The sequence below is a fragment of the Capricornis sumatraensis genome, chromosome 5, assembly GCF_032405125.1.
Source record: "Capricornis sumatraensis isolate serow.1 chromosome 5, serow.2, whole genome shotgun sequence".
Taxonomy (NCBI): domain Eukaryota; kingdom Metazoa; phylum Chordata; class Mammalia; order Artiodactyla; family Bovidae; genus Capricornis; species Capricornis sumatraensis.
In genome coordinates, this window is record NC_091073.1 from 121309763 (window position 1) to 121335109 (window position 25347).

The 25347-nt window shown below is 52.7% G+C and overlaps 1 protein-coding gene across 3 annotated transcripts in view; it reads left to right on the plus strand.

The window, feature by feature from the left end:
• The window catches only part of DPP6 (dipeptidyl peptidase like 6), a 799813-nt gene that overhangs the window by 731273 nt on the left and 43193 nt on the right, over positions 1-25347 (plus strand). For all 3 annotated transcript variants that reach the window (XM_068972565.1, XM_068972566.1, XM_068972567.1), the window contains 5 exons: positions 915-953; positions 5557-5664; positions 7462-7553; positions 8307-8354; positions 9243-9361. In XM_068972565.1, coding sequence (XP_068828666.1) covers positions 915-953; positions 5557-5664; positions 7462-7553; positions 8307-8354; positions 9243-9361 — 406 coding nt within the window. The remainder of the gene's footprint in view (positions 1-914; positions 954-5556; positions 5665-7461; positions 7554-8306; positions 8355-9242; positions 9362-25347) is intronic.

Below are 25347 nucleotides of genomic sequence, written 5' to 3' on the forward strand. Positions count from 1 at the left end.
CCCTTTTTTGGTCCTAAACTTTTATTTTTATTTTTTGGGGGGCCCTAAATTTTTATTTCCCCACTGGGGAGGCGACGGGCTTGCAAAGCAGCCATGTTGTGACTTGGGAGATGCCCCCAAACAGGCTGACCCCGCAGCCCAAGGACGGTCCCAGGGAGCTGTGGCTGGGACCGGCGTCCTCCACGGGCCGGTGACTTACTTTGTCTGTGATCCAGTCTGGAGCAGGTTCCGGGCTGTTCTGATGAGCTTCCTGAGGGGAAGGAAGGGAGGAGCGGGCGCGGCTCGTGCCCCGGGGCCCTGGGGTCTGTGCCCCTGGCCCTGTGGGGTCCGCGGTGACAGTCCTGCTGCCCGCGGTCAGAGTCTGCAGGTGAAGAGCAGAGCGGCCCCGGGACAGGCCATGGCGCGTGCCGCTGAGCAGCTTCCCGGTGCGGTGGGTTTGGTCGTCTCTCTTTCTGTTTCTCCACATAGTCCTCAGATTGACTGTTCAGCTGTGGTCTAAGTCCCGAGGGTTACTCAGAGTTGTGAACTGGAAATTTGACACATGTCCACACACACACACAGACACACAAACACACACACTGAGGCACTTGAGACTTGCCTTTAAATGGGCCCGTGCCTGGTCAGGGGCGACTGTCTAACGGGCCCATGCCTGTCAGGGGTGACCGCCGAATGGCAGTCCTGCAGAGGATTCTCACCCCGGCTGTCTGTCCTCATGGCCGGGAGAGTAATGTCTTCCCTGCTCGAGGACACGCGCGCTCAGCTCTGAGCCGCGGCGCCAGACGAGGCAGAGAGCAGCCAGCCTCCTCCCGAGCCTGTGCGGCCCCCGCGGAGGGAGCCAGACTGCTTCTGCACCACCGATCAGAGACCCGAGATGTGCACAGACGCCTTCCTCTAACGCTCTTATTTCGTTTCAGAAACACGAGGATGAAAGTGAAGCCTGGCTGCACAGACAGGTAACTATTCCGTGTGTAAATCCCACACTCGCCGTCCCCACCAGCCACCAAGTCCTCCTTCCCCAGGTGTTACAACATGGCTTCTGACATTAAACCCTACAGGAAGCTCCAGGAACACACACACACGCGCACGAGGTTCCGTGGGGCGGTAGGGCCACGCAGCACCCCTTGTCCCCCACCCCGGGAGGCCCAGCAGGGCTGGAGAGCCGTGGGCTCTGTGGGAGGGGCTGCAAGAGCCTGCCAGGGCCGTGCGGGGTTCTCAGGTCTCGGGGTGTCCCTCCGGTGTACCGTGGAGGAGTCCCCCTCCGGTGTACCGCGGACGAGCCACACGAGTTGCCTGGATTTAACCTGTGCTTAGTCGGTCGGTCATGTCCAACTCTTTGCAACCCCATGGACCGTAGCTTGCCAGGCTCCTCTGTCCCTGGGACTCTCCAGGCAAGCATCCGGGAGTGGGATGTCGTCTCCTCCTTCAGGGGATCTTCCGAACCCAGGGATCAAACCTGCATCTCCTGCACTGGCAGGCACGTTCTTTACCACTGAGCCACCTGGGAGGCCCACTTTGGTGAAAGAAAATGAAACATGGCTGATGTCCCTGATTTTCTCAACCTGGTTCAAAGAAGCCTCCTTCAAGCGGGGGGGGACTCCGGACAGGTCCGCTGAGTCTTCCCTGGATTTCTGTCCCCGACTCACCTAAGAGATGCAAGTGAAGCAAGCCTAAGGAACTGGAGGCTATCGCATGAGATCTGTAGTCAATCACCCCAACAAAAAAGTTCAACTCCCACAAAAAATAAAACCCTCGCACTGGTGCTTTCTTGCTTCGGTTACTTTTTTCTCGTTGCACAGCCTGACGTTAGAAAGCACAAGTGGAAGGTTTTGGAAGCTCACTTCCTTCTCGTCCTACCGAATGGGATGAAAATCGTCTGAAAATTCTATCAAACTGGATCTGAGTCTCAGGATGATGGTGGGGCCGGCAGAGGCACGCCTCTCTATTGACAGGGTAGAGTCCGTTCGTGGAGAATGACTGAAGCTGGGCTGTCCACAGTGGCTCTCCAGGGACATCCCAGAAGCTCCACGCACCGTGTGACCTGCGGAGTCAGCGCCTGGCCTCGCCTCCATCAGTTATCTCAGGGGAGGGTGGCGGCCTCATCGAAGGAGCGATGCTTTCGAGACACCCATGTCCTGCCCTGGGCTCGCCTGGTGCGGAAGCAGACCACTTCGTGTAGCCGCTTACTTCCTGTGTCCAACTTTGAATGCCAGGTCCCCGCTAGGAAATACCCATCATGAGACTGTGCTCGGGCGTTAGAAAGTACTCGCTGGGGAGCTGAGGAGTTCTTGAGTGCCGCCTGGACCGATAATGCGAGCGCAAGCCCCAGACGTAATGTTACAACATGCCTCTTAAAATGACACAAAATGCCCAAGTAGTTGAAGCGAAAGAGTTGGAGAAAAAATTCATTATCTGCGTAAAATCATCTGTCCCACTAGTATGAGATCGTGCCAGGCACCTCGCTTTGTGGGTCTCAAAAACTCACGTCCACCGCTTCCACTTGCTTCAAGGCTGAACTCGCCGCTGGGTGGACAAAGCACGCTTTGCTCTTCGGTGACGGCATCCTGCCCTGCGGCTGGTGTGGGTCATGCTGCGGAGGGCACAGCGCCGAGTGACAGGGGCCACCCGCCATGTGACTCCAGGTCCCTGAGATGCCCGGGATGACAGAGGAAGCAGGAGGCTGCGTGGGGGCTGCAGCGGTTGCCGAGCTGGAGGCGGAGGAGCAGCTAGTGGATTCCGGGCTCCACCCCCCGCCCCCGCCGAAGAGAAGGAAACCCGCCAGGGTGTGCGCCACATCGCGAGCGCACCCGAAGCTGCGGAGGGCTTGCTTCAACGAACATGTTTCCGTTTGTGTCATCCTCGATTTTGTAAGGGATGAGTCTGCTGGAGTAGCAGTCTCCATGATGTCTCAGTGAAGACAGGGAGAGGATGTCTGGGTCCCAAAGCGGGGAACGTGGTGGAGTCCTAGACTCTGTGCCTGGGGCGTGGAAGGGCTCGGCCATCGCAGGTGGGGAGCGGAGGTGCGGGGGGCCAGGCCTCCCACCATGGGCAGTTCATGTCTGAGCCGGAGGAGGGGGGATGGACTTAACTGAAGCGGGGTGCAGTTTGTCTCCTCATGGGCAGAGCGCTGTAGGGGAGCCAGGGTCAGACGGTCCCCTTCTCACCCCTGCCTTCCCAGTTCAATCCCTGGCCCGGGAAGATCCCCTGGAGGAGGAAATGGCAACCCACTCCAGTGTTCTTGCCTGGGAAGTCCCATGGACAGAGGAGCCCGGCGGGCTGCAGTCCCTGGAGTCGCAGAGTCGGACTGAAGCACACTCCTGGTCAAAAGTCATTGCACTTTCCCACTAAAGATACGTCTGCTGCGTGAGAAACCAGGTCTCAGCGAGGCTCAAAGTCTGGTCTCCCCCCTTCCTGCCGAGGAATGTTCCCAGGATGGATGTGAAGATGACATGGCAATGCATGGGGCCTTCTCAGTGTAAAAGCAAGGCTTCGGGCCAGGATTAATTATTTATTACATTTACTCATAGCAATTTTCTCTGCCAAAAGTGCAGACAGTTCCCCCCTCCCCAGAAAACAGATGCAGTATTGTGGTATCCATCCTGCGGTTGGCAAATAAAAGTGCCTGTAAAAAGCCAGATTTACTGCTGGGTTTTTCTGTCACCTCTATTTTTAAATACCATGCTTCCAACTCTAAATAGAAAAATAAATATTTGCAGATTAGAGGTTTCATTTTGCTGCAAATGTTCATGAAGATTAAATGTCACTTTAATCACATGTTGGCTTATTTCTCTGGGCATATCACATTTGCATGTGTTTGCATGCATTCATTCACCGCGGGGAAATGAGCTCTCCTCCTGCCAGCTGGGGTTTATTTACCATTTGTTCCCCTCCGCCTCAGCGTGGATCTCCTCAAATCAGAAAATGTATGTTGCGGCCGACTAATTGGAAACCTTCAAGCTGCAGCTTCACAGAGGCTGCGGTGTCGCCCCCCAAAGCGAAATCCCTTTCTGCCCGTCCAGGCGACCGCCATCCTGAGGGGGTGTAGCTGGGCACTGAGCGGGACTCCTCAGCTTTTAAGGTGGGGGGCAAACCAAGATGCAGGCACACGCTCCAGGCACTGGCTTTGAGTCCAGCCTGGAATTGTCCCCCAGGGAAAACTGGGAATGCTGGTTTTGTCTCCAGGGGAAAGAGACAGTGCGTGCGAGCGTAGTTGTGTCCGACTGTTTGCAACCCCGTGCACTGTGGCCCTCCAGGCTCTTCTGCCTGTGGAATTTCCCAGGCAGGAATACTGGAGTGGGTTGCCATTCCCTCCTCCAGGGGATCTTCCCGACCCAGGGCTAGAACCCTAGTCTCCTGAATGAGCAGGCAGAGTCTGCACCTCTGAGTCCCCTGAGAAGCCAGCAGTGACAGAGGATCCAGGCAAATACGTGCCTCCTACCGAATGGGCGTGGGGAACGCCCCGCTCCCTCGACAGCGGCTGAGAAGCACAGTGAGACCGGAGAACACTGTGCTCCCTCCCACGTCGTAGCACACACGGGCGCTGTCCTTGTTTGCTGGGCTTTTTTCCTTTCTTTTTTCTTGTCTCCGTGGTGGGCTATTCAGCATGAGGTGGATTTTATTGAATAAAAGGTCAAAGGATGGAAAGAATAGAATCCATTTTTAGGCAAGATCAGGTTTGTGCTTCTTCAGAATTATGATCGTTAACTCCTTGGATGATAGAAACAAACTTTTTTACAAAACAGAAATAGACTCACAGACATAGAAAACAAATTTATGTTTATCAAAGGGGGCGGAGATAAGTTAGGAGTTTGGGATTAACATATACATCCTTCTGTATATAAAATAACAAAGACCTCTAATACTTCGGCCACCTGATGCGAAGAGCTGACTCATTTAAAAAGACCCTGATGCTGGGAAAGGTTGAGGGCAGGAGAAGACGGGGACGACAGAGGATGAGATGGTTGGATGGCATCACCGACTCAATGGACATGAGTCTGAGTAAGCTCTGGGAGTTGGTGATGGACAGGGAGGCCTGGCGTGCTGCGGTCCATGGGGTCGCAAAGAGTCGGACACGCCTGAGTGACTGAAGTGAACTGAACAGCAGAAGTACCTGTGTTCACTGTCCTGTAATAAAACCTGTAATAGAAGAGAAGCTGAAATATATATGTGTACAGATACACACACACATAACTGGATCACTTTGCTATGCCCCTGAAGCTAACACGACATTGTAAATCAACTCTATTTCAGTTTTTTAAACGGTTTAGCAAACACCCCTGGAGGGTTTTTCAGGGCACCCTGGATTCCACGGCCCCAGGTAAGTGGGGAGCCCGACCCTGCGCTTCCCAAGTGCTGAGCTGTCGTCTCTGAAGTCCTCACTTTCTTTAGGAAGCTGGAGGTTTGACACGTGATTCCCAAGGCGAGAAAAGGCCCCACATAGACTTTACCCCTGTTGGAAATAACACAGGAAGTGTATCTCAAGACGTGTTTTATCCTGGTTCAACCTCTGGAAACCAGATGAAGCAGTTTATAGACTTAATCAATGGCTTCTGTCCGCAGAATGAAGAGCCGGTGTTCTCCAAGGATGGCCGGAAGTTCTTCTTTGTCCGAGCGATCCCGCAGGGTGGGCAAGGGAAGTTCTACCACATCACCGTCTCCTCCTCGCAGGTGAGCCCCCCCTCCGGTCAGGTGAGCCCCTCCCAGCTGAGCCCCCCATCGGGTGAGTCCCCTCAGGTGAGCCCCCCTCCTAGGTGAGCCCCCTCCCAGGTAAGCCCCCTATCGGGTGAGCCCCCTTCCTAGGTGAGCCCCCTATCGGGTGAGCCCCCTCCCTGGTGAGCCTCCCCAGTTTTTGCTTAGCAAGTGGGATTGGCCCCCAGGGGCCAGGGCTGAGTGCACTTGTCACCTTCAAGGTGTGCAGAGGGGAGCAGGGCCCCCAAACTGGAAGGTGGCTCCCCTGTGGGGCCAAACAGGGCCCTGATGAGCCAGCCGTGCTGAGTGCGTGGAGGTGGCATTCGCCCCTCCTGTTACCGCTCAGGAGCGCAACAGGAACGATGCTGCTGATGACGTCAGGGGAGACCCTGGGCACTCTGCTGGGTCTGAGCCTAGGACACATAGCCCACTGTGTGTGCTGGTCTGCCCGGTCAGCCTGGCCTCCCTCTTCTGGGTCCTGGGGGCCGGCCCTGTGCCCTGGCGTCCCGCCTCCACCGTCAGCCAGAGACACTGCTCTTGCCTGTACAGTAGCTTCGGGCAAAGGGCTGAGGGTCACTGATCGGGAAACGTGGGAGCTGCATACGGTGCGTTTAGACAGAGCAGGCTGCCAGCAAGTCCGCCCCCTGCAGGGGGGCACCCAGAGGCCGGCCCCCTCCCCGCGGGGTGCTCCGCGGGGCTGCCCTTCAGGGACCCCGCTCTTAGGAGGGAGGCGAGGGCTGCTCTCCTCCACCTGCACCGCCCTAGGCAGATGGGTCTGCGTTGAAGCAGCTACAGACCTGTTCAGGATCAGGACACGTGAATGAAATTGCTTTTTAAAAAGTTCTAAAAAATATCCCATGACTGTAAAGTAGATGCCAATTCATGGTATGACCCCAAGGGTAATCTCCAGGAAAAACTCCAAGGATGCCCCGGATGGAGTAGCCCTGATGGGGCAGGCTCCAGGACTGGGTGCCTGCTAGTCACCCAGCAGGAAGCAAGTCCCCCCAGGAGAGCTCCTCCCCAGGGACCCTCGGCCCCCACTGCCCTGTGGGTCCCCTGGCCCCCCGCTTCTCCCGACGAGCCCTGCCCCCATCGGCTGTCCCTGTCCCGAGACCACCCCTGGGGTCCTGCTCCCCGGGCACCTGTGGTTCACACCTCAAGTCTCCCACCCCGGCCCTGTGGGGACGGCCATGTCTTTCTCCACGTGTTATGGTTTAAACTGTCACAGTCGTTCTGGTCTGGGAGGCACTTGGAGACAGACCGTGTGTGCACATGTGCAACACGCAGGAGAATGCCTTCTGACCGTCCCTGTGACAAACAGCAATGAGGACCAAGGCCAGGGCGGCTTTCACTGCCTCCGCCCCCTCCCTTCCTGGCTTTATGCTTTCTTTCCCTGCCCTGTCGCATCCACTTGCCTGATTTCTCTCCTCTCTCCTCGTCCCGCTATCGTGATAACCCACTTACTAGATTCACAAGCTGTGAAGGAACACTGTCCCCAGCCTGAGACACTGGGTTAAGGCACAGAGCTCACGGCAAGAGTCGCTGGCGATCTAGTCGAGCTGGTTGACCAGCGCGGTGACCAGGGGTCCTGGCCGTCACAGGAGCACTCAGAGAGTTGGGGATGGGCAGAGGAGGCCAGGGTGGGGCAGGAGGAGGGATCACCCCAGGGAGGGCCCACTCACCACCTCTTGTCTGAGGGCCCCGGGGCTGAGAAGGGAGGCTGCAATCCAGCCCCCTCCCCAACCGCACACCCCCCTGCCCCCGCCTGTGTTGCAGCCCAACAGCAGCAACGACAACATCCAGTCCATCACCTCCGGGGACTGGGACGTGACCAAGATCCTGTCCTACGACGAGAAGCGGAGTCAGATGTGAGTGAGCGTCCTCCCACCACTCCGCACCCTTCTCCGCTCGCTCGGCCCTTGGCCCGACGCTCCTGGCGTCTCAAGACCCTAGCTGCCAACACACCATGTCCCGAGTCGCCGGGTCCTAGCGACAGACGCTGCTGGGCCTGCAGCTGTGCAGACCCCGAGCCTCTGCTGACTCTCGGGAGTGGGGTCGGGGAGCCCAGGGCATCCCCAGTGCACGTCACTGCTACCCCGCTTCTGAGAGAGAGGGCCAAGACGGAAAGAAGTTACGGGACTTCCTCCAAACTGTCTGGCTGGTAACGTCAGGAGCTGGGGCTCCACTCAGGCAGGCGGGACGCCGCCACCCTGCCCGCTTCTGGACCAGAGCCTCGGTTTCCCCGTGGGGTCCCGGGCGGGCATGGGCCGAGGAGTCGTGAAGTCGGGCTGTGTGTCTGGACTCCTGGCTCTGGCCCTGCAGAGGGTTGGTCCTGTGAAGGGGTTCCCACATCCAGACCCAGCTGTGCACCCCGCGGCCAAGCCCTGGGCGGTGCGGGCATACCTGGGCCAGCAGAGGTCTGCCCGGGTGCGGTGCCTTCAGCCCGTGGGAGTGTGGCCATCCCCTGCCGCCCACGGGGAGCTGGCCCTGGGCAGGAACTTACCAGCTGTGAGCCCTGAACAGCACACGACCCCGGGGGGCGCCGGGGGGTGGGCCTGGCGTGCCAAGTACCAACCTGCCCCGAAGCCAGCTAACCGCTGTGCCCCCGCTGGTCTTCACAGCTACTTCCTCAGCACAGAGGACCTGCCGAGGCGGCGCCAGCTGTACAGGTGCGTCCCCACCCGACTTCCTACTCTGCCCCCAACCGCACCCACCCGCCTGCCCTCTGCCCCAACCGTGGGGCACCGTTACCACCCCCGCCACGCTTTCCAGATGGGAAGGAGGCGGCGGCTGGTTCCTGCCGCCGGCTCAGGGCCACCTAAGGGGACTCCGTGGTGTGAGGCCCCTGTGGCCTGGATGGTGCCTACCCCCCCGGCCCCGTCAGGTGCACGGCCGCCCCCTCCAGCCACAGAGTAAGGGCTACACAGGGGGGTCCTTTCAGAGGCGGAGAAAACTTGGGCACATCCCTGCAGTCACAGGCCCGCTTCTCTCCATGGACGGGTCACCTCTGCTTGTCCACCCGGATAATCCCATCCGTCCCGCCCCCAAATTAGCAAAGGGGGATGGAGACTGGCCACCCACCTGCCTCTGACTTATCCCGTCAGGACGTGTCCCCTTCCCACCGAAAGGTCTTCGGTCCGGTGGACGGTTTTCGCGTCCAGACCCACCCTGTGCCAGCAGCTCCGACCGGGACTTCTTCCAGGCTTCTGGAAGGCACCTTGCTGTCTCATAACCTCTGATAGCACCTGTTGGCTAAGCCTTCGGGGCGTGAAATCATGCTTGATCAGCAAGGCCCCGAGTGACAGCTGCGGGTCGCCAGGACTCGGCCCGCCTGGGTGACCCCCAGAAGCAGCCGTGCCCGGGGGCCCCTGCCTATAGCGGGGCAGGGAGGGCTCATGACAGCCGAGCCCGGCACCCAGGGGCGGCCAGCAGGGCGACGGGCAAGGGGACAGCGCCCCCAGACCTCCCCTGTAGGAGAACCCGGCGGGCCACTCAGGGCTGGGACTGAGGGTCTTGCCCGCGGTGACCACTCATTCCCGCCCGCCCTCCCTGCACAGCGCCAGCACAGTGGGCAGCTTCAACCGGCAGTGCCTGTCCTGTGACCTGGTGGACAACTGCACCTACTTTAGCGCCTCCTTCAGCCCCGGTGCCGACTTCTTCCTGCTCAAGTGCGAAGGTGAGTTCCCGCCGCTCCCAGCGTGTGCGTCGTTCATAGCCGCTGCGGGGACCCGGCAGGTACCCCGCCCCAGGAGCTCCAGGACCCCCGGGACAGACCTCGGCTCACTAAGCAATGTTCCTGGACCACCTCTGTCTGGAGCATTGCTGATGTTTTACATCTTATAAAGGGTTACAGTTTATCAAAGTGTTCTCCACATGCTATGCCAGTTAATCCTAAAATTCACCTACATTTTCCTTTAAAAAAAATATTTATCTTACACATGGATGGACGCAGGTCGTCTAAAAAGGTGATAAAACAGTTTCAAAAATTATTAAGTATATGTAAAGATTGAGATATAAAAGAACCCAGGAAAAACATTTATTTTCCTAGGACCCAGTGCTTGGATAATTTATCCCACACTTCAAAAAGTTCTTGATCACACCTGTCAGCATATACAAAACAGCAGGCCAAGTCCCATCACAGACAAAAAGAAATGTGTTTGCATCTTGTCCTCAGGTCTTGGAAAGATAGGATAGGAACCCACAGAAAAGTAAGAGATTATAGATACAGTTGTAACAAAATATGTCTCAAGGAAGAGCTTGATCTACTGAGATCATCTCTTGGAGGAAACTACACTGAGGGCAGGAACAGACCGACGCCAGGAGCAATTCAACCCCAGGGTCCCAGGTGAGGTGTGAAGAGCCTGCTTCAGGCCGTGATAGCCTTGCTGGCCACTCAGTGGCTCGGGACTTCATCCTCTCTTTAACAGCGTCATCATCTGAAATCTCAGCCCCTTCATCACCCGAGCATGGATGATGTGATGGGAGAAAATCGCATGTTGGGTGGGGGGTGGGGGAATCTGAACTACAACTCTAGGCCCCAATCCCCTTGAAGCATCCTACCAGACTCCTCTTTCCCCATCAAGACCTGTCGCCCCAGGGCAGGACCTTTGTGAAATTAGCTGTTGGGAACATGCAGAGATGCACAGAGACTGGGGAGTGTGGTCCTAAAGAGGAAGTCCCAGAAATAATGACTGGAAGGGAAAGGTCACAGAGCCTCCCTCAAGGAAGGTCTCAAAAAGAAGGCAGACATCATTTTCCAGAAACAGGTTTAAATTCGAGGCAGACAGTGAGCTGGGGGCTTCAGGCTCTGTGTTGTCCCTGGCCAAGGTGGTCATGGTTTGGGTCTCATTCTTGGGTTCTTGCTAACATTCCCCAGAGAATGAGATGGTTGGATGGCATCACCAACTCAATGGACAGGAGTTTGAGCAAGCTCCAGGAGTTGGTGATGGACAGGGAAGCCTGGCGTGCTGCGGTCCATGGGGTCGCAGAGAGTTGGACACGACTGAGCAGCTGAACTGAACTGAACGTTCACCAGTGTGTGCTCCTGCTTGGTTCTGTGGGCCCTTCTCAGTGGGAAGGGCCTCATTGTGAGGACGGCAAGCTCTCGTTGTCCAGTCCCGCAGACCCCCACCCAGGGTTGAAACTGAATGGCTCTCCCAGGAAATCTGTGGCCCTGGGTTTGGGCACGGACGCTCCTGTGTGGAGGTGGTGGACGTAAAAATGGCGCCCGCGTTGGGAGGCCCCTTGGGCAGCCCATTGAGGTCGCTGGACATTCATCTCTGCGGATTTCCTGTCCTCCCGCTGGCGTCTGTCCCGAGTGGGGAATAACGTTTCTTTTTATGTTTATGCTCCAGCCAGCCCAGGGACTTGTTTCCTGTATAAAGCTGCCTGTGTGGTGGTCTGCAGATATTCCGGGTGAGGAGATGGCTCCTCAGTGGCCACTATGAAGGAAAGCAGAAGCAGAGAGCCAATCAGGCCGGCCCAGGTCACAGACACGACTCGGGCCCCTGAGACCCCTGTGAGCTCAGCTTCAGAAGCACGGGCGTCCCTCCCCACACACATGCCTGGACCCACCAGCGATAGAACTGATTCGCAGAGTTTGAGGCATAGGAGACCTCAGAGACCATCTGACCTGATCTCCACCCTCTGCTGCCTCTTATTAAGAAACTTAACTCTTAACTGATCGTGGAGTTGTCACCTCAAGACTTTTTGAATCACTGAAACGTAGTGTTAGTCACTCAGTCGTGTCTGATGGTTTGCGACCCCATGGACTGTAGCCTGCCAGGCTCCTCTGTCCATGGAATTCTCCAGGCAGGAATACTGGAGTGGGTTGCCATTCCCTTCTCCAGGGGATCTTCCCAACCCAGGGACTGAACCCAGGTCTCCTGGATTGCAGGCAGGTTCCTTACCATCTGAGCCACCAGGGAAGGCCAGTTGATATAAAAGTAGGCCCCAATGTGTAGCCCACAGCAGCGTGTATTAAACTCCACACCCTCTCCCGTTTGCTTCTCCCACACTCCACAGCCACTCTGATAGACCTGGATTTGTTCATTTATTTGGCTGCATCGAGCCTTGGTTCCGACACCTGGCATCTCCGCTGCGTCCTGCAGGATCTTTGGTTGTGGTGCACAGACGCTAGCTGTGACATGCTGGCTCTGCTGCTCCGCGTGGCATGTGGGATCTTAGTTCCCCAACCGGGGATCTAACCTACGTCCCCTGCATTGCACGGCAGACTCTTAACCGCTGGACCACTTTTGTGAACCTCTGAGCAGCATTTAACTGCTCCTCCCCGGCCGCTGCAGGACTCTACTATGTAGGTAAACTCAGCTTCTCAGATGTAAGCAGAACAGCAACTAAAATCTCTCCTTTTAAGGCTGAGAGGAAATGTAAGCGCAGCTGGATGATTCTCTTGGGTGAATTGGGAAAGGAACGTCTGTAGGTGCTCCCGGGCTCAGAAGTGTCCAGCCCATCACGTCACGAACCACGGATGTTCGTCTCGGTTAAAGATTGTGGTCAGAGGATTTACTAACTAGTTCAAGGTGGACCCTAGCCACTGAAACAGAGGCCCAGTCAGAGCAGATGCAGGCTTACCCCACATCCGTACATAAGAGCTGGGTGTCATAGCCACGTGAAACGATGGCAGCCCCACGTGAACCTGTTCTTCGTCTTCGTGGCCCTTCCATTGTGATGGTTTCTGGGAAGCTTATCCGATATGGGTCTGTCACCTTCACTCACGCTGCAGTGTCCAGCGGCGTAATCCCGTCATGACTGAGCACAGCTCGTCAATAGCTTGCAGCCAGAACTTCTGTTTAATTAGTCCTCTGGCATATAGTTCTTCTCCTTGTTGGTGGTGCTGTCCAGCTGCTAAGTCATGTCCAGCTCTTTGTGACCCCATGGACTGCAGCACGCCAGAATCCTCTGTCCTCCACTGTCTCCCAGAATTTACTCAAACCCATGTCCATTGAGTTGGTGATGCCGTCCAACGCTCTCAGCCTCTGCTGCCCACTTCTCCTCCTGCCTTCAATCTTTCCCAGAGTGAGGGTCTTTTCCAACGAGTCAGTTCTTCACATCAGGTGGCCAAAGTATTGGAGCTTCAGCTCCAGCATCAGTCCTTCCAGTGAGCATTCAGGGTTGGTTTCCCTTAGGATGGACTGGTGTGGTAGAGTCTGTCCATCTTCCTCACTGTAGAGATTCATCCCGTCTCATCATCATGTGCTTTCTCGTCTAACATTCATTCGCGTTTCCTCTGTGGTTTCTCAAAGATGGCCACTTTATGTTTCTTTATAATTTTTAAATTTCTAATTTATATTATGTGACCACTTTAAAATATGTACATTATTGTTATACCTTTGCACACTGTTAGATTAAACATAGGCTAAAATAGAATATAAGTAAGCCAAGACTTGGAAATGTTTGCAATGCGTATATCCACTCGTTACCTGGCTGGATCCCATCTATCAGTGTCAATATTTATATCTAAGTGGCATGGGTTTTAGGCAATCACGGAATACTTCCATGAGGTATATGTGTAAACCGTGTTCAGTAGAACTTTGTGGAAACTCACTTGCATATTTAATGTAGGGATTAGGTTCCTTTCCAGATCTCTGGGGCCTGGCAATGAAGCCAGCTGCATCCAAATGGTTGTAATATGATACAACATCTTATAATGAGATCAAGTCTACTCTAAGATACACCAGCAAGCCTCAGTTTACATGCTTAGTTGGTCTTCCCAATGACCCTGTGAGATAGGTAATGGAAACAGTCGGTATGTGTCCAGCTTCTTACACGTGAAGTTCATTCCTATAGTTTAATACTCGACGCCCATATTCCCATGTCTGACTCCTTGTAATTTATACTCTTATCACAAATGGATCTGCGGAGAGTGCCCTGCGTTCAGTGTTCCACATGCCCATACCTTTGCCTGGCTGCCCAATGGCCTCCTATACTCCCCCCAAGATTTCTCTCCGGCAAGAGTTGATTTTTATCCCCTCCCAGGAGCATTGAAAATGTTAGTCACTCAGTCGTGTCCAAGTCTTTGTGACCCCATGGACTGTAGTCCCGCCCGGCTCCTCTGTCTGTGGGACCTCCCAGACAAGAATATTGGAATAGGCAGCCATCCCCTTCTCTAGGGGATCTTCCCAACCCAGGGATCGAATTGAAAGATTCTAACTCCTTGGAAGGAAAGCTACAACGAACCGAGACAGCATATTAAAAAGCAGAGACATCATTTTGCCAACAAAGGTCCACAATCGTCAGCGCTATGGTTTTTCCAGTAGTCATGTACAGATAGCAGAGTTGGACCATAAAGCAGGCTGAGCACCGAAGAACCGATGCTTTCGAATTGTGGTGCCGGAGAAGACCCTTGAGAGTCCCTTGGACTGCATGGAGATCAAACTGGTCAATCCTAAAGGAAATCAGTCCTGAACATTCATTGGAAAGACTGATGCTGAACTGAAGCTCCAATACTCTGGCCACCTGATGTCAAGAACTAACTCATTGGAAAAGACCCTGATGCTGGAAAAGACTGAAGGCAAAAGGAGAAGGGGACGATAGAGGATGAGATGGTTGGATAGTATCACCAACTCAAAGGACATGAACTTGAGCAAACTCCAGGAGACAGTGGAGGACAGGGATGCCTGGTGTGCTGCCGTCCATGGGGTCGCAAAGAGCTGGACACGACTTAGCAACTAAACAACAGCAAGAGAAGCCAGTGTCTACATGACTCCCTCCATCCAAGACCTCTAGTCTTCAGTGGTGCGTTCTGGTGGGATGTGGCGAACACTGACCAGATAAAATACATCTGTGTTACAATAGTAAATATATATGTGCTTTATGAATGTAATTACGCTAGAATATCATGGTTTAGGGAGAAAATCTAAAACATTTCCCCTGCCCTCTTTGATCCAGACAGGTGTCTGTGTACCTCCAACCAACCCGTCTTCCAGAGAAAAGGCTACCTATACATCCATTCTAAGAATTTTCTTCTTTAGTTTTTACATTTCTTTCTTCTGGGTTGTGCTGCGTCTCCGTTGCTTTGCACAGGCTTTCTCTAGTTGTGGCGGGTGGGGGCTGCTCTCTGCTGTGGTGGCTTCTCTCACTGCAGAGCATGGGCTCCGGGCACGCAGGTCTCAATAGTTACAGTACGTGGGCTCAGCAGTCGCAGTCCGTGGCCTCCACAGCACGGGCTCGGTGGTTGTTAACACCTGGATTTGGTTGCTCTGCGGCCTGTGGAATCTTCCTGGACCAGGAATCGAACCAGTGTCCCCTGCATTGGCAGGCAGAGTCTTATCTACTGCACCACCAGGGAAGTCCCATACCTCAGTTTTAAATGGTTATAAATGCTATTTTTTCCAGAAAAGAGCTTTTTTTCTGATATCTATTATATACTACATTTGAAGTCAAAAATATAACTTTTGAAATCAGGCTTAGGATCATAAACTCTAGACAAGCACTATTTAATAGAAACACAAAATGAGCCAGGTAGATAATTGAAGTTTTCTAGTGCTTATATTTAAAAAGTAGAAAGAAACTATAATATTAGTTTTAATACTATATTTTAATTTACTTAGTATAGTCCAAACATTATTTCAATTTAAAAAATCTACATAAAAATTTTAAATGGTCATAAACTTTAAATCCTGGCACATTGACACTTCACTTTCTAAGATGACTTTCAGCAACCTGTGCACCTCAGATTTTTCTATTTTTGGTCGTCCAACCCTACTTTCTCCTATGACACAGCCCTGAACAGCAAGGCAGCATCAGCATCTTCCAAGTCATCACCATTAGTGTCAGCAGTCTTCTCACCAAATGCACCCTCATCTGTAAATATCTAATTATCATTCACATTAATGTTTAAATGTCTTGTTTAGTCAGTTGCTCAGTCATATCCAACTATTTGCGACCCCATGGACTGCAGGACACCAGGCTTCCCTGTCCTTCACCATCTCCCAGAGTTTGCTCAAACTCATGTCCATTGAGTCGGTGATGCCATCCAACCATCTCATCCTCTGTCCCCCCACTTCTCCTCCTGCCCTCAATCTTTCCCAGTATCGGGGTCTTTTCCAATGAGTCAGCTTTTCACATCAGGTGGCCAGAGTATTGGAGCTTCAGCTTCAGCATCAGTCCTTCCAGTGAATATTCAAGATTTATTTCCTTTAGGACGGACTGGTTGGATCTCCTCACTGTCCAAGGGACTCTCAAGAGTCTTCTCCAACACCACACTTTAAAAGTACCAGTTCTTCAGCTCTCAGCCTTCTTTATGGATCAACCCAGTATATTAATATTTGCCTCAAGCTCTATGGTAGGAAAAGCAGTGGGGGAGATACTGGCAGGAAAGCGACTGGGTTCTGAGCACATTGGGAGCTGAGCCATGAGCAATACGGGCTCGGAGGCCATGATAGCAACCCCGGTCACTCTCGAGGTCCTGAGCCAGGCTGACGCCGCACTGAGGGCATCAGCAGCAGCGTGTGAGACTCCGAGCTGTGTTTGCCTGGCGATTCTAGCAGGAGCCACACACTGCACTCAAGTGGGCAAGAGGCTTGCTCCATCCTGCCCAGGACCCTCCCCTGCCCTGCTGACGCTGTCTCTGCTCCTGAGGTGGCATCTGGACTCGCCTTCCAGGAGCATCACCCACGACTCTCTATAAAGACCCCAGAGCACGTCCCATTTGCAACTCAAGTTTTAAAGCTGCCTGGACGCTTCCCACATCTGTGTTCTATGCTGGCTCCCATCTTCGCCACCGGACGGTCCTTCCCGATCTTTTAAGCTGTCACAGCTGTCCCCTCCCTGAAGGATGCTCTGCTTCACACCAGCCAGCCCTGTGGCAGTTTCCTGAGCAGTTGTTAATATCCTTGATGATTCTTTTAAAAACCTCTTCCTGCTGTGCCTCGAAACCACCTTTTCTTTCTCTTTCCACCTTGGAAATCGACACACCGAGTGCTTCTTGACTCTGACACTCACTCGGCCCCTGCCCCGTCCTGCGTCCTCCCCCGCAAGCTCACCCGTGACACTCTCACTGAGGTCTGCTCCTCCCAGAGGTGAGAGCCTCTAACTCAGGGAAGAGGGGTGAGCAGGGCAGAGCAGGCCACGAGGGCAGGGGACGGAGGAGTTCGCTTTGGTCTAATGAGAATAGTGGAAAGTCCTTTTGGAAAGACAGATTGAGGGGAACAGATCCACGGATCCATGTAAACCCTGCAGTGTAAGGTAGCCCTGAATAACATCACACGCTTTCACAAGCACACGCCTGGAAGCGCGGCTAGTGGGAGAGCTTCACCCACAGGCTGGCTTCTTGAGGAAGAAGTTTGCCTTGAGAAAAAGCAGAGCGCTCTGAACAAAGGGAAGAGTCTAACCAGAAGCATGGACCGGACTCACAGGTTTGTAGAAATACAAGGGGGTGAAACAGTGTACAAGGTGGGGGTGCCACCCGGCAGGACAGGGAGGGGCCGGGCTTCCTGAACCTCACCCGCCCTGCTCAGGAATTTAGGTTTCAGCCAGTAGGTTAATGTTAGAACTGACTTTCATTTCTCGTATAACTCACTTAGTAGGCTTCCCCGGTGGCTCAGCAGTAAACACTCGCCTGCATGCAGGAGACACAGGAGGCCCGGGTTCGATCCCCGGGTCGGGAAGGTCCCCTGGAGGAGGAAATGGCAGCCACGCCAGTGTTCTTGCCTGGAGAGTCCCATGGACAGAGGAGCCTGGCGGGCTGCAGTCCATGGGGTCACAAAGAGTCGGACACGACTGAAGCAAGTTAGCATGCATGCATGCATGCCTCACTTAACAGAATGTGTAATGGTGTCATAAACATTTTAAGATAGATACCAAGCAGGTTTCTGGTGTGCAGCCATGTATATCTAGTGAGAAAGCCTCCTGTGAACGGAGGCAGGTCTGAGGTGGCCAGGCCACTGAGGGAAACCTTGATCCAGCTGCAGTGATGTGACTGCGGGCAGTGTTTACAGAGCCTCCAGCTGTGCAAATGAAAATAGAGAAATGGTGTTGAGACTCAAATAAAACTTCTCCTTTAACTCTACTCTCTCATTCATTTAGAGTCTATTTTTTTATAGACTGACTTTATATTGGGAAGTTATAAACTACGCTGTAAATTTAGAAAGTGAGTTTATACTAAGAGCGTACAGCTGTTGGCTATTTGACGCATGGGAGTTCAGCAGAGTTCAGGGCGCCGCTGCTGAGAAATTGGAAGCCCACTCTTAGTGTGACGGAGCCAGTTACGAGGTAGCCTTGGCAGGCGCGTGACTCAAAGAAAGAGCAGCCGGCCGTGAGTGTGTGAGGGTGCATCTGGACGTGCCCCCTACCCCGCCCCCCGGGTTGTTCTTGGGGTCCCGCGTGAGGACAGGGCCACATGCGTGAGGGCAGTTCCAGCACCACGCCCGACAGCCCAGCATCCGGCCTTTCTGAGCCTCAGTCTCCATGTCTGTGAAACAGCTTGTTTTCTGGGTTGTGTTTACATTTAAGTAGCATCTCCTGGAGCCTGTGAAGTTCAGCTTCACCCCCGTTAGTTCTTGGACAAGTGACCACAGCCACGCCGATGTCCAAAGCCCACAGGGAGCACCTTCATGCTTGTCTAGCCCATTAGCTAAGCCAACACACAGTTCACAGTCCCAGCAGAAGCTTTGAGGTGCTCCAATAAGTCAAAAGTAATCTTTTGTTTCACCTCAAGCAGGTCGTTTCTCAGACAAAAATAGACAGAGAAATTCGTGATCTAGATGGGTTCTCATTTCTCATCAACTCCAGAATTCTCTGTGCCCGTTTGGAAAGCAGATCATGTGATCTTTTTTAATTGAAATACAGTTGATTTACAGTGTGTCACTTTCTGCTGTTCGGCGAGCAGGGATTCAGTCACACTCATATGTATTGGTTTTCATATTCTTTAGGGTTTACTGCAGGATGTCGCGCATAGCTCGCGGTGCTGGAACAGTAGGGCCTTGTCTATCCATTCTGGATGTAATGGCCTGCATCCATCTGCTCATCGCGACCTCCCAACCCTTTCCTCCCCCAGCCTCTCTCCTTGGGCAACTGCAAGTCTGTTCTCGGAGTCTGGCTCCGTTCTGTAGACAGGTTCATTTGTGTGGTACTGTAGTTTCCACATGTGTGACATCATATGATGTTTATCCTTCTGGCTTACTTCACTTAGGAGGGCAGTCCCTAGGCCCATCCATGCCGCTGCACAGGCGTTCTTTCACCATCTCTCTGGATGAGTCATATTCCATTGTATGTATGTATGTAACACCTTATCCATTCATCTGTGGATGGACACATAGGTGGTCTCCATATCTTGGCTGTTGTAAATAGTGCTGCTGTGAACACAGGAGTGAGCTTTTCAAAGTAAAGTTTTTTCTGGGTATACGCCAGGAGTGGGCTGCTGGATCCGCGTGGTAACTCTGTTTTCAGTTTTCTGAGGAGCCTCCAGACTCCTCTCCACGAGGGCTGCACCACCTTCTGTTCCCGCCCACAGGGAGGAGCGCCCCCTCTCCCCGGCCCCTCGCCAGCACTCAGTCACGTGGTTGTGCGCTTACAGGTCATCACGTTGAGTTCTCTTTTTGCCGGGCGAGACCTCTGTCCGTTTTGGAGGCACGTGCACACCAGGAACCTAGGAGCTCGGCGCCTGGTTCCGGCTGGGGCAGGAGGCCCCGCGTTTGTGAGCAGCCTCACTGCTCCTGGGGCGGGGGTCCGGGCGCTCGCTCCGGCACTGTAGGAGGGTGGGCGCTCCCGCCCCAACCCTCTGGGGCCTCCCAGCCGTCGGCGCTCCTGCACCGTCCTTGGTGCCGGACCCTGGCTCTCTCTGTACAGCAGGGACCATGGGACTCTCCATCCAGAAAGAAAAGGACACGCCAAGAACAAAAGGAAGCCATGCTGTCTGCTGAGGAGAATGTTCCTGAAGGTTCCGGTTCACACGCCGTCATATCACAGCCCAGAGCGGGTCCTGACATTCAGAGTGCTCTCCGTGGTCAACTTTGAAGCTTTATTCAATCATTGGTTGATATACAGGCCTTGATGCTCTGGAATAAAACCTCTGAAATCCAGACGCCCCTGATTTAGTCGCCGAGAATGCAGGCAGAGCCAAGTAAACGTTGAAAAGGAAAAAAATATCTCTTGAAGAAACAAAGCAACAAGAAAAGCCTGCTGAAGGGTTGTTGGTTCTGTTTAGGAAAACTTATGAATGTCGTCTCTGCATTTCGGTGCTAATCTCTGCTGAATTTATATCCTCATTTCAGCAAGTGGCAATCGCTTAGAAAGTTGTCTGTTCTAAACAGTCTCTTGAAATGAGGCTTCTCACAGGTTCAGTTGAGACTTTCCCACTTGGTGCGAGTGGGCGCATTTTATCTGTTTTCCTTTTCACGACAAGGGAGCTCGCAGAGACTGGGAGCCTCTTGTCGCTGCAGCTCATTTCCCTACAGGTTCAAACCTACAGCCAGGTCCCCTCACCCTCTGCGGCTGCCTTTGGGGAGCTGACCCCTGCCTCCAGCTCCAGAGTCTTCGATGTGCAGAATAAGCTGCTGGCAGGAGATTTTGGCATTTCTTTTCGGAAAGTAAGAACACATTATGTCTGTCCTTTATGACAAATGAAACTCATGTGGAATAATTGATTAGAAGGCCTTGCAAAGTAGAATGCAAACCATCTGACTGGAAAAGCAAAACCCGGCTGGTCTCCCTCCCTGGAGAGTCACGACACCCTCACGCCCCACCGGGAGCCCCCCCCTCCACCCCCCACCCCGCCGGACGCCGACCTTCCCCTCACGGGTCCACGCGGCTCAGTTAAGAGCAGCTACAAGGAACACCAAGAGCACGCGCGGGTGCCCGCCTGCAGGACTCGTGTCTGCGGGGAGACACGCAAACAGAAAGGTCCCCCCGGAGTCAGAGCTGCACCGCCCTGTGCACAGGGCCGGGAGGAGCCAGAGGGATTCCCCAACTCTGTGCCTGGGACGTCGCTGGGACCACCGCTGGAATGAGACGCTGCCCTTGACCTCGGGGAAGCTACAGTCTCTGGAGGCTCCCCCTAACCAAAGTGCGTGGATTCAGAACCCGGACGCTGCGCCAAAAGTCAGTTGGTCACCCTGTCCCTTCCCACCAGCAAAGCCACCGCCCATGTGACAGCCGAGGACACCCAGACACCCAACCCCTTCCCCCACAGGCATGTGGCCCGTAGAGCTGGGAGCAGAATCTGCCTTCTTTCTATCCGTGCCCGTGAAGTCCAGGTGCCCGTGACAGTGTGTTTGTCACCTCTCGTGCGCTGGGGAAGACTGATCTCATTGCTGATTGCTTTCCATGAGAATCTCTTCTGCAGACCTGAGTGCACTGAGCCCCAGCGAAGCCCCAGACACAAGAGGGCACTGCAGCCCTGCGCTTTAGCGCCTCTTCCTAGACCCGCTGCAGGCTCAGGTTTCTGGTGATAAACTGGGCACAGCTTGGTGTCTCCACTGAAACCAGTGTCCGAACTGCCTCGTCTGAATATGTCAGACCACCCAGGGGGCCACAGGGGACTGACCCGTCCACTGCGGGCAGGAAGTCTTTCTTTGGTGCCTGCTAAGTGCCAGACTTGGGCTGAATGCTGGGCATGCAGAGGTGAGCAAGGCAAAGGCTGCCCTCAAGTAGCCCAGCATCTGCAAAATTACCAGCTGGCTGAGGGGACAAAGGAGCATGGAGGGGAACCGGCTTGTCAAGCACCTCCGCTGGAGGTGGGCTGCCTGCACTCAGGCTTCTGACGACTGGCAACATCAGTGCACCTGGTAGTCAGTTAATGATCATTAACTGACGGCTGTTAAGTTTCCAGGCTGAGCAACAAATAGGCTCAAGTGACCAAAGGTTATCACTGAACATACCTGTGGAAAAAGGACTTTTCTTTACTTCACGGGTGCAATCAATAGTCCCAGTGGCCTTCAGGACTGGCTGAAGGGCGTGGATGATCTGGGCTGGGGTCTGGACCTTCAGAAGCCAGGTTCGCCTGTCTGTAGGTGGGAGAGCTCTGACAAGACTTGAGTCTCTGCTCTTAACTAACCCGTCTATGCTGTGAACATGGGATCGTGATGTCCAGGGCTAAGAGGTAAAATCTGATCTGTTAACTGGAGAAAGGATCATCATTCGTGGAGCCTGGAACCTGGATGAATTCAAGTGTCGGTTGCTCAGTCATGTCTGACTCTTTGTGACCCTATGGCCTGTAGCCCACCAGGCTCCTCTGTCCACGGAGTTCTCCAGGCAATAATACTGGAGTGGGTTGCCATGCCCCCCTCCAGGGGATCTCCCAACCCAGGGATTGAACCCATGTTTCTTAAGTCTCCTGCATTGCAAGCAGATTCTTTACCACTACTGCCACCTGGGAATCCCCCAAGTACAAGGCACATGGCATATTCTAGCCATTTTGTTCGTATCACCGTTTGGTTCCAGAACAACTCTTTGAGAGGAAGATGCCAAGGACCAGCTAATAAAGGTAACCTGCAGAACTCCACTCAGCTAGACAGTGTTGCTGCTAAGATGAACACTGAGGTTCATTGCCCTTTATAACTAAGAAATATATGGACGTGAGCAGCCACGTGGATGGACTGTGACTGCTGTCGGTCCTAGCAATACCGTAGGCAATTCTGTACCTCAGTTACTCGTCTGTGAAATGGGGATACAGTGCCTACTTCACAGGGTTATTTTAAAGACTAAAGTGGCTAACATCACTGCATGTAGAACACTTGGAACAATGCCTGATGTGGTGATTGTGGTGTAATTATGGTGTATTGCTATTATTCTGATTACTATTATCACACTGGTACTACCAAAGAGGGACTCGTCAGAGGAAGTATCACAGAGAAGACACTGGAACTGAGCCTTGAAGGCAGTGCAGAGGTTTAGAGGAGACTAGGTGAGCGGGGCATCGAGGGAGAGGAGGAGTGAGCAGGCACAAAGCTGTGAAACAACACAGCTTCTCTTCTAAAGAACAAGGCGTTGGGGAGCTGTGTGTCGGGTGATAGGAGATTGTCTGAACAGGTCTTTGATTTCATGCCAAGGGTTTCAACTTTGTTATGCAGGGATTGGAGAGCGACTCGAGGGTATTAATCAGAAGAGGGCCAAGGGCAAAACTGTGTGGGAGTCCTCGGCGGAGGTGAGGAGGGCAGTGGTGAAAGCGTTGCCATGGCGATGGGAGGTGGCAGGAGATGCTTCCGCAGGTGTGGAGGAGGGAACCTCTGAGGAGTCAGATGTGGCAGCGTGAGCGAGTTGAGTGTGGATTTACTAACCTTTAAAAGAAGTGCTCTGCTTGTTCTCCGTCCTTGAGTCCAAAAGGAAAAACAGGAAGCTCTGTATCCACCAAGTGTCAGGACCCATAGGGGAGCAGCCCCTGGTCACCCCGATACCCCAGTCAGGTGGCTCCCCCACCTCACAGACCCTGCACCGAGAACTGAGGCCTCTGCCCAGGATGCACAGCCAGCGCTTGCCAAGTCACTCCTGCTTCTATGCAGGGTACTGAGCGTGAGGGCTGAGGGGAAGGAACGCAGACTGGTGGTCAGCAGGGGGCAGAAGAAGGCAGACCGAGGGGCACGGTAGACTCCCACCGGCCAGCGCCCTCCAGTCTGAGTCAAGACTTGACCAAGTTCAAAAAAAAAAAGACAAAGTGTAGCCTGTCCTCATTGGGATGATAATAAAAGTCTCATTTCTTTTCATTCTGTCATTTGTACATCCACTAAGTATCATCCTTCTCAGGAAGCTGCACAACTTGTTCTGACAAGAGGGTATTGCTCAGAAGAATTTAGGGTGTTCCTTGCAGTATGACCTTCTTGGACCAGCCCCCCAAGGAATCTGTAGTTCTCCCCTTAATAATAAACTTGATTGTTGACAGTTATTGTAATCATCAAACTTAAAATATCCTTTGTTACATGATTTAGCTCTAAGTGATCTTTTGCCCTTTTTAAAAACCAGAGCTAACATCTAAAAAAGGTAATTGGCAACTTTGAGGTTATTCAAGAGAACAGGCCACAGCCTCTGAACCTCACCATTTCCCAAGGCATACATCCTGTCCATGAATACTTTGTCCTTCATTTATACAGCAAATATCCACTGACCACGTACTGTGAATAAGACACTGTACATGTTCCTTTGTGGGATACAGAGTTGTATAAAATGGGTTCCTAAGCTCCACATATAGTTGAAAAGATAAGACATGAATGTATCATTAGAGCTCCAATCAGAACTTAATCACGTTGGTTAAAATTCATCCCAGAACTATCAGGTGACAATACCAGCAGATAATAAGAAGTATTATCACAAGTGTGAGAGACAGGACAATACAGGAGCTGTGGGAAGTGTACTCATAAGAGCCTTGACACCACCCTGGTCCAGATCCAGCTCGAACGTGCACAGGGATGAGTCTAACAGCCACTTTCTCTATTTCTCTTGTAGTTTGCCTAACCTCACAAAACTGATCAAACTAAGCTCATTCCTTCACATTCATACTTTGTATTCTGTGAATTACGCTAAACATCTGAAAACTTCACCCAGGGTGATGCATATCAGGCATAAAAGTTTTGCTATAGCTCAAAGGCAGAAGAGAAGTGAAAGGCAAAGGTGAAAAGGAAAGATATACCCATCTGAGTGCAGAGTTCCAAAGAATAGCAAGGAGAGATAAGAAAGCCTTCCTCGGAGGATGATGCAAAGAAATAGAGGGAAACAATAAAATGGGAAAGACTAGGGATCTTTTCAAGAAAATTAGAGATATCAATGGAGCATTTCGTGCAAAGATGAGCACAACAAAGGACAGAAATGGTTTAGGCCTAACAGAAACAGAAGATATTAAGAAGAGGTGGCAAGAATGCATGGAATAACTATACAAAAAAGATCTTAATGACCCAGATAACCATGAAGGTGTGATCACTCACCTAAAGCCGGACATCCTAGAGTGCCAAGTCAAATAGGCCTTAGGAAACATCACGACAAACAAAGCTAGTGGAGGTGATGGAATTTCAGTTGAGCTATTTCAAATCCTAAAAGATGATTCTGTTAAAATGCTATATTCAGTATGACAGCAAATTTGGAAAACTCAGCAGTGGCCACAGGACTGGAAAAGATTGGTTTTCATTCCAATGCCAACGCAATGCCAAAGAATGTTCAAGCTACTGCACGATTATACTCATTTCACATGCTAGCAAGGTCGTGCTCAAAATTCTCCAAGACAGTCTTCAACAGTACATGAACCAAGAACTTTCAGATGTTCAAGCTGGATTTGGAAAAGGCAGAGGAACCAGAGATCAAATTGCCAACATCTGTCAGAAAATTTTTCATAGAGGAAGCAAGAAAATTCCAGAAAAACATCTACTTCTGTTTCATTGACTACAAGAAAGCCTTTGACTGTGTGGATCACAACAAACTGTGGGAAATTCTTAAAGAGATTAGAATACCAGACCACCTTACCTGCCTCCTGAGAAATCTGTATGCAGGTCAAGAAGCAACAATTAGAACTGGACATGGAACAACAGACTGGTTCCAAATTGGGAAAGGAGTACATCAAGGCTGTATATTGTCACCCTACTTATTTAACTTATATGCAGGGTACATCATGTGAAATGCTGGGCTGGATAAAGCACAAGCTGGAATCAAGATTGCCAGGAGAAATATCAATAACCTCAGATACGCAGATGACACCACCCTTATGGCAGAAAGGGAAGAGGAACT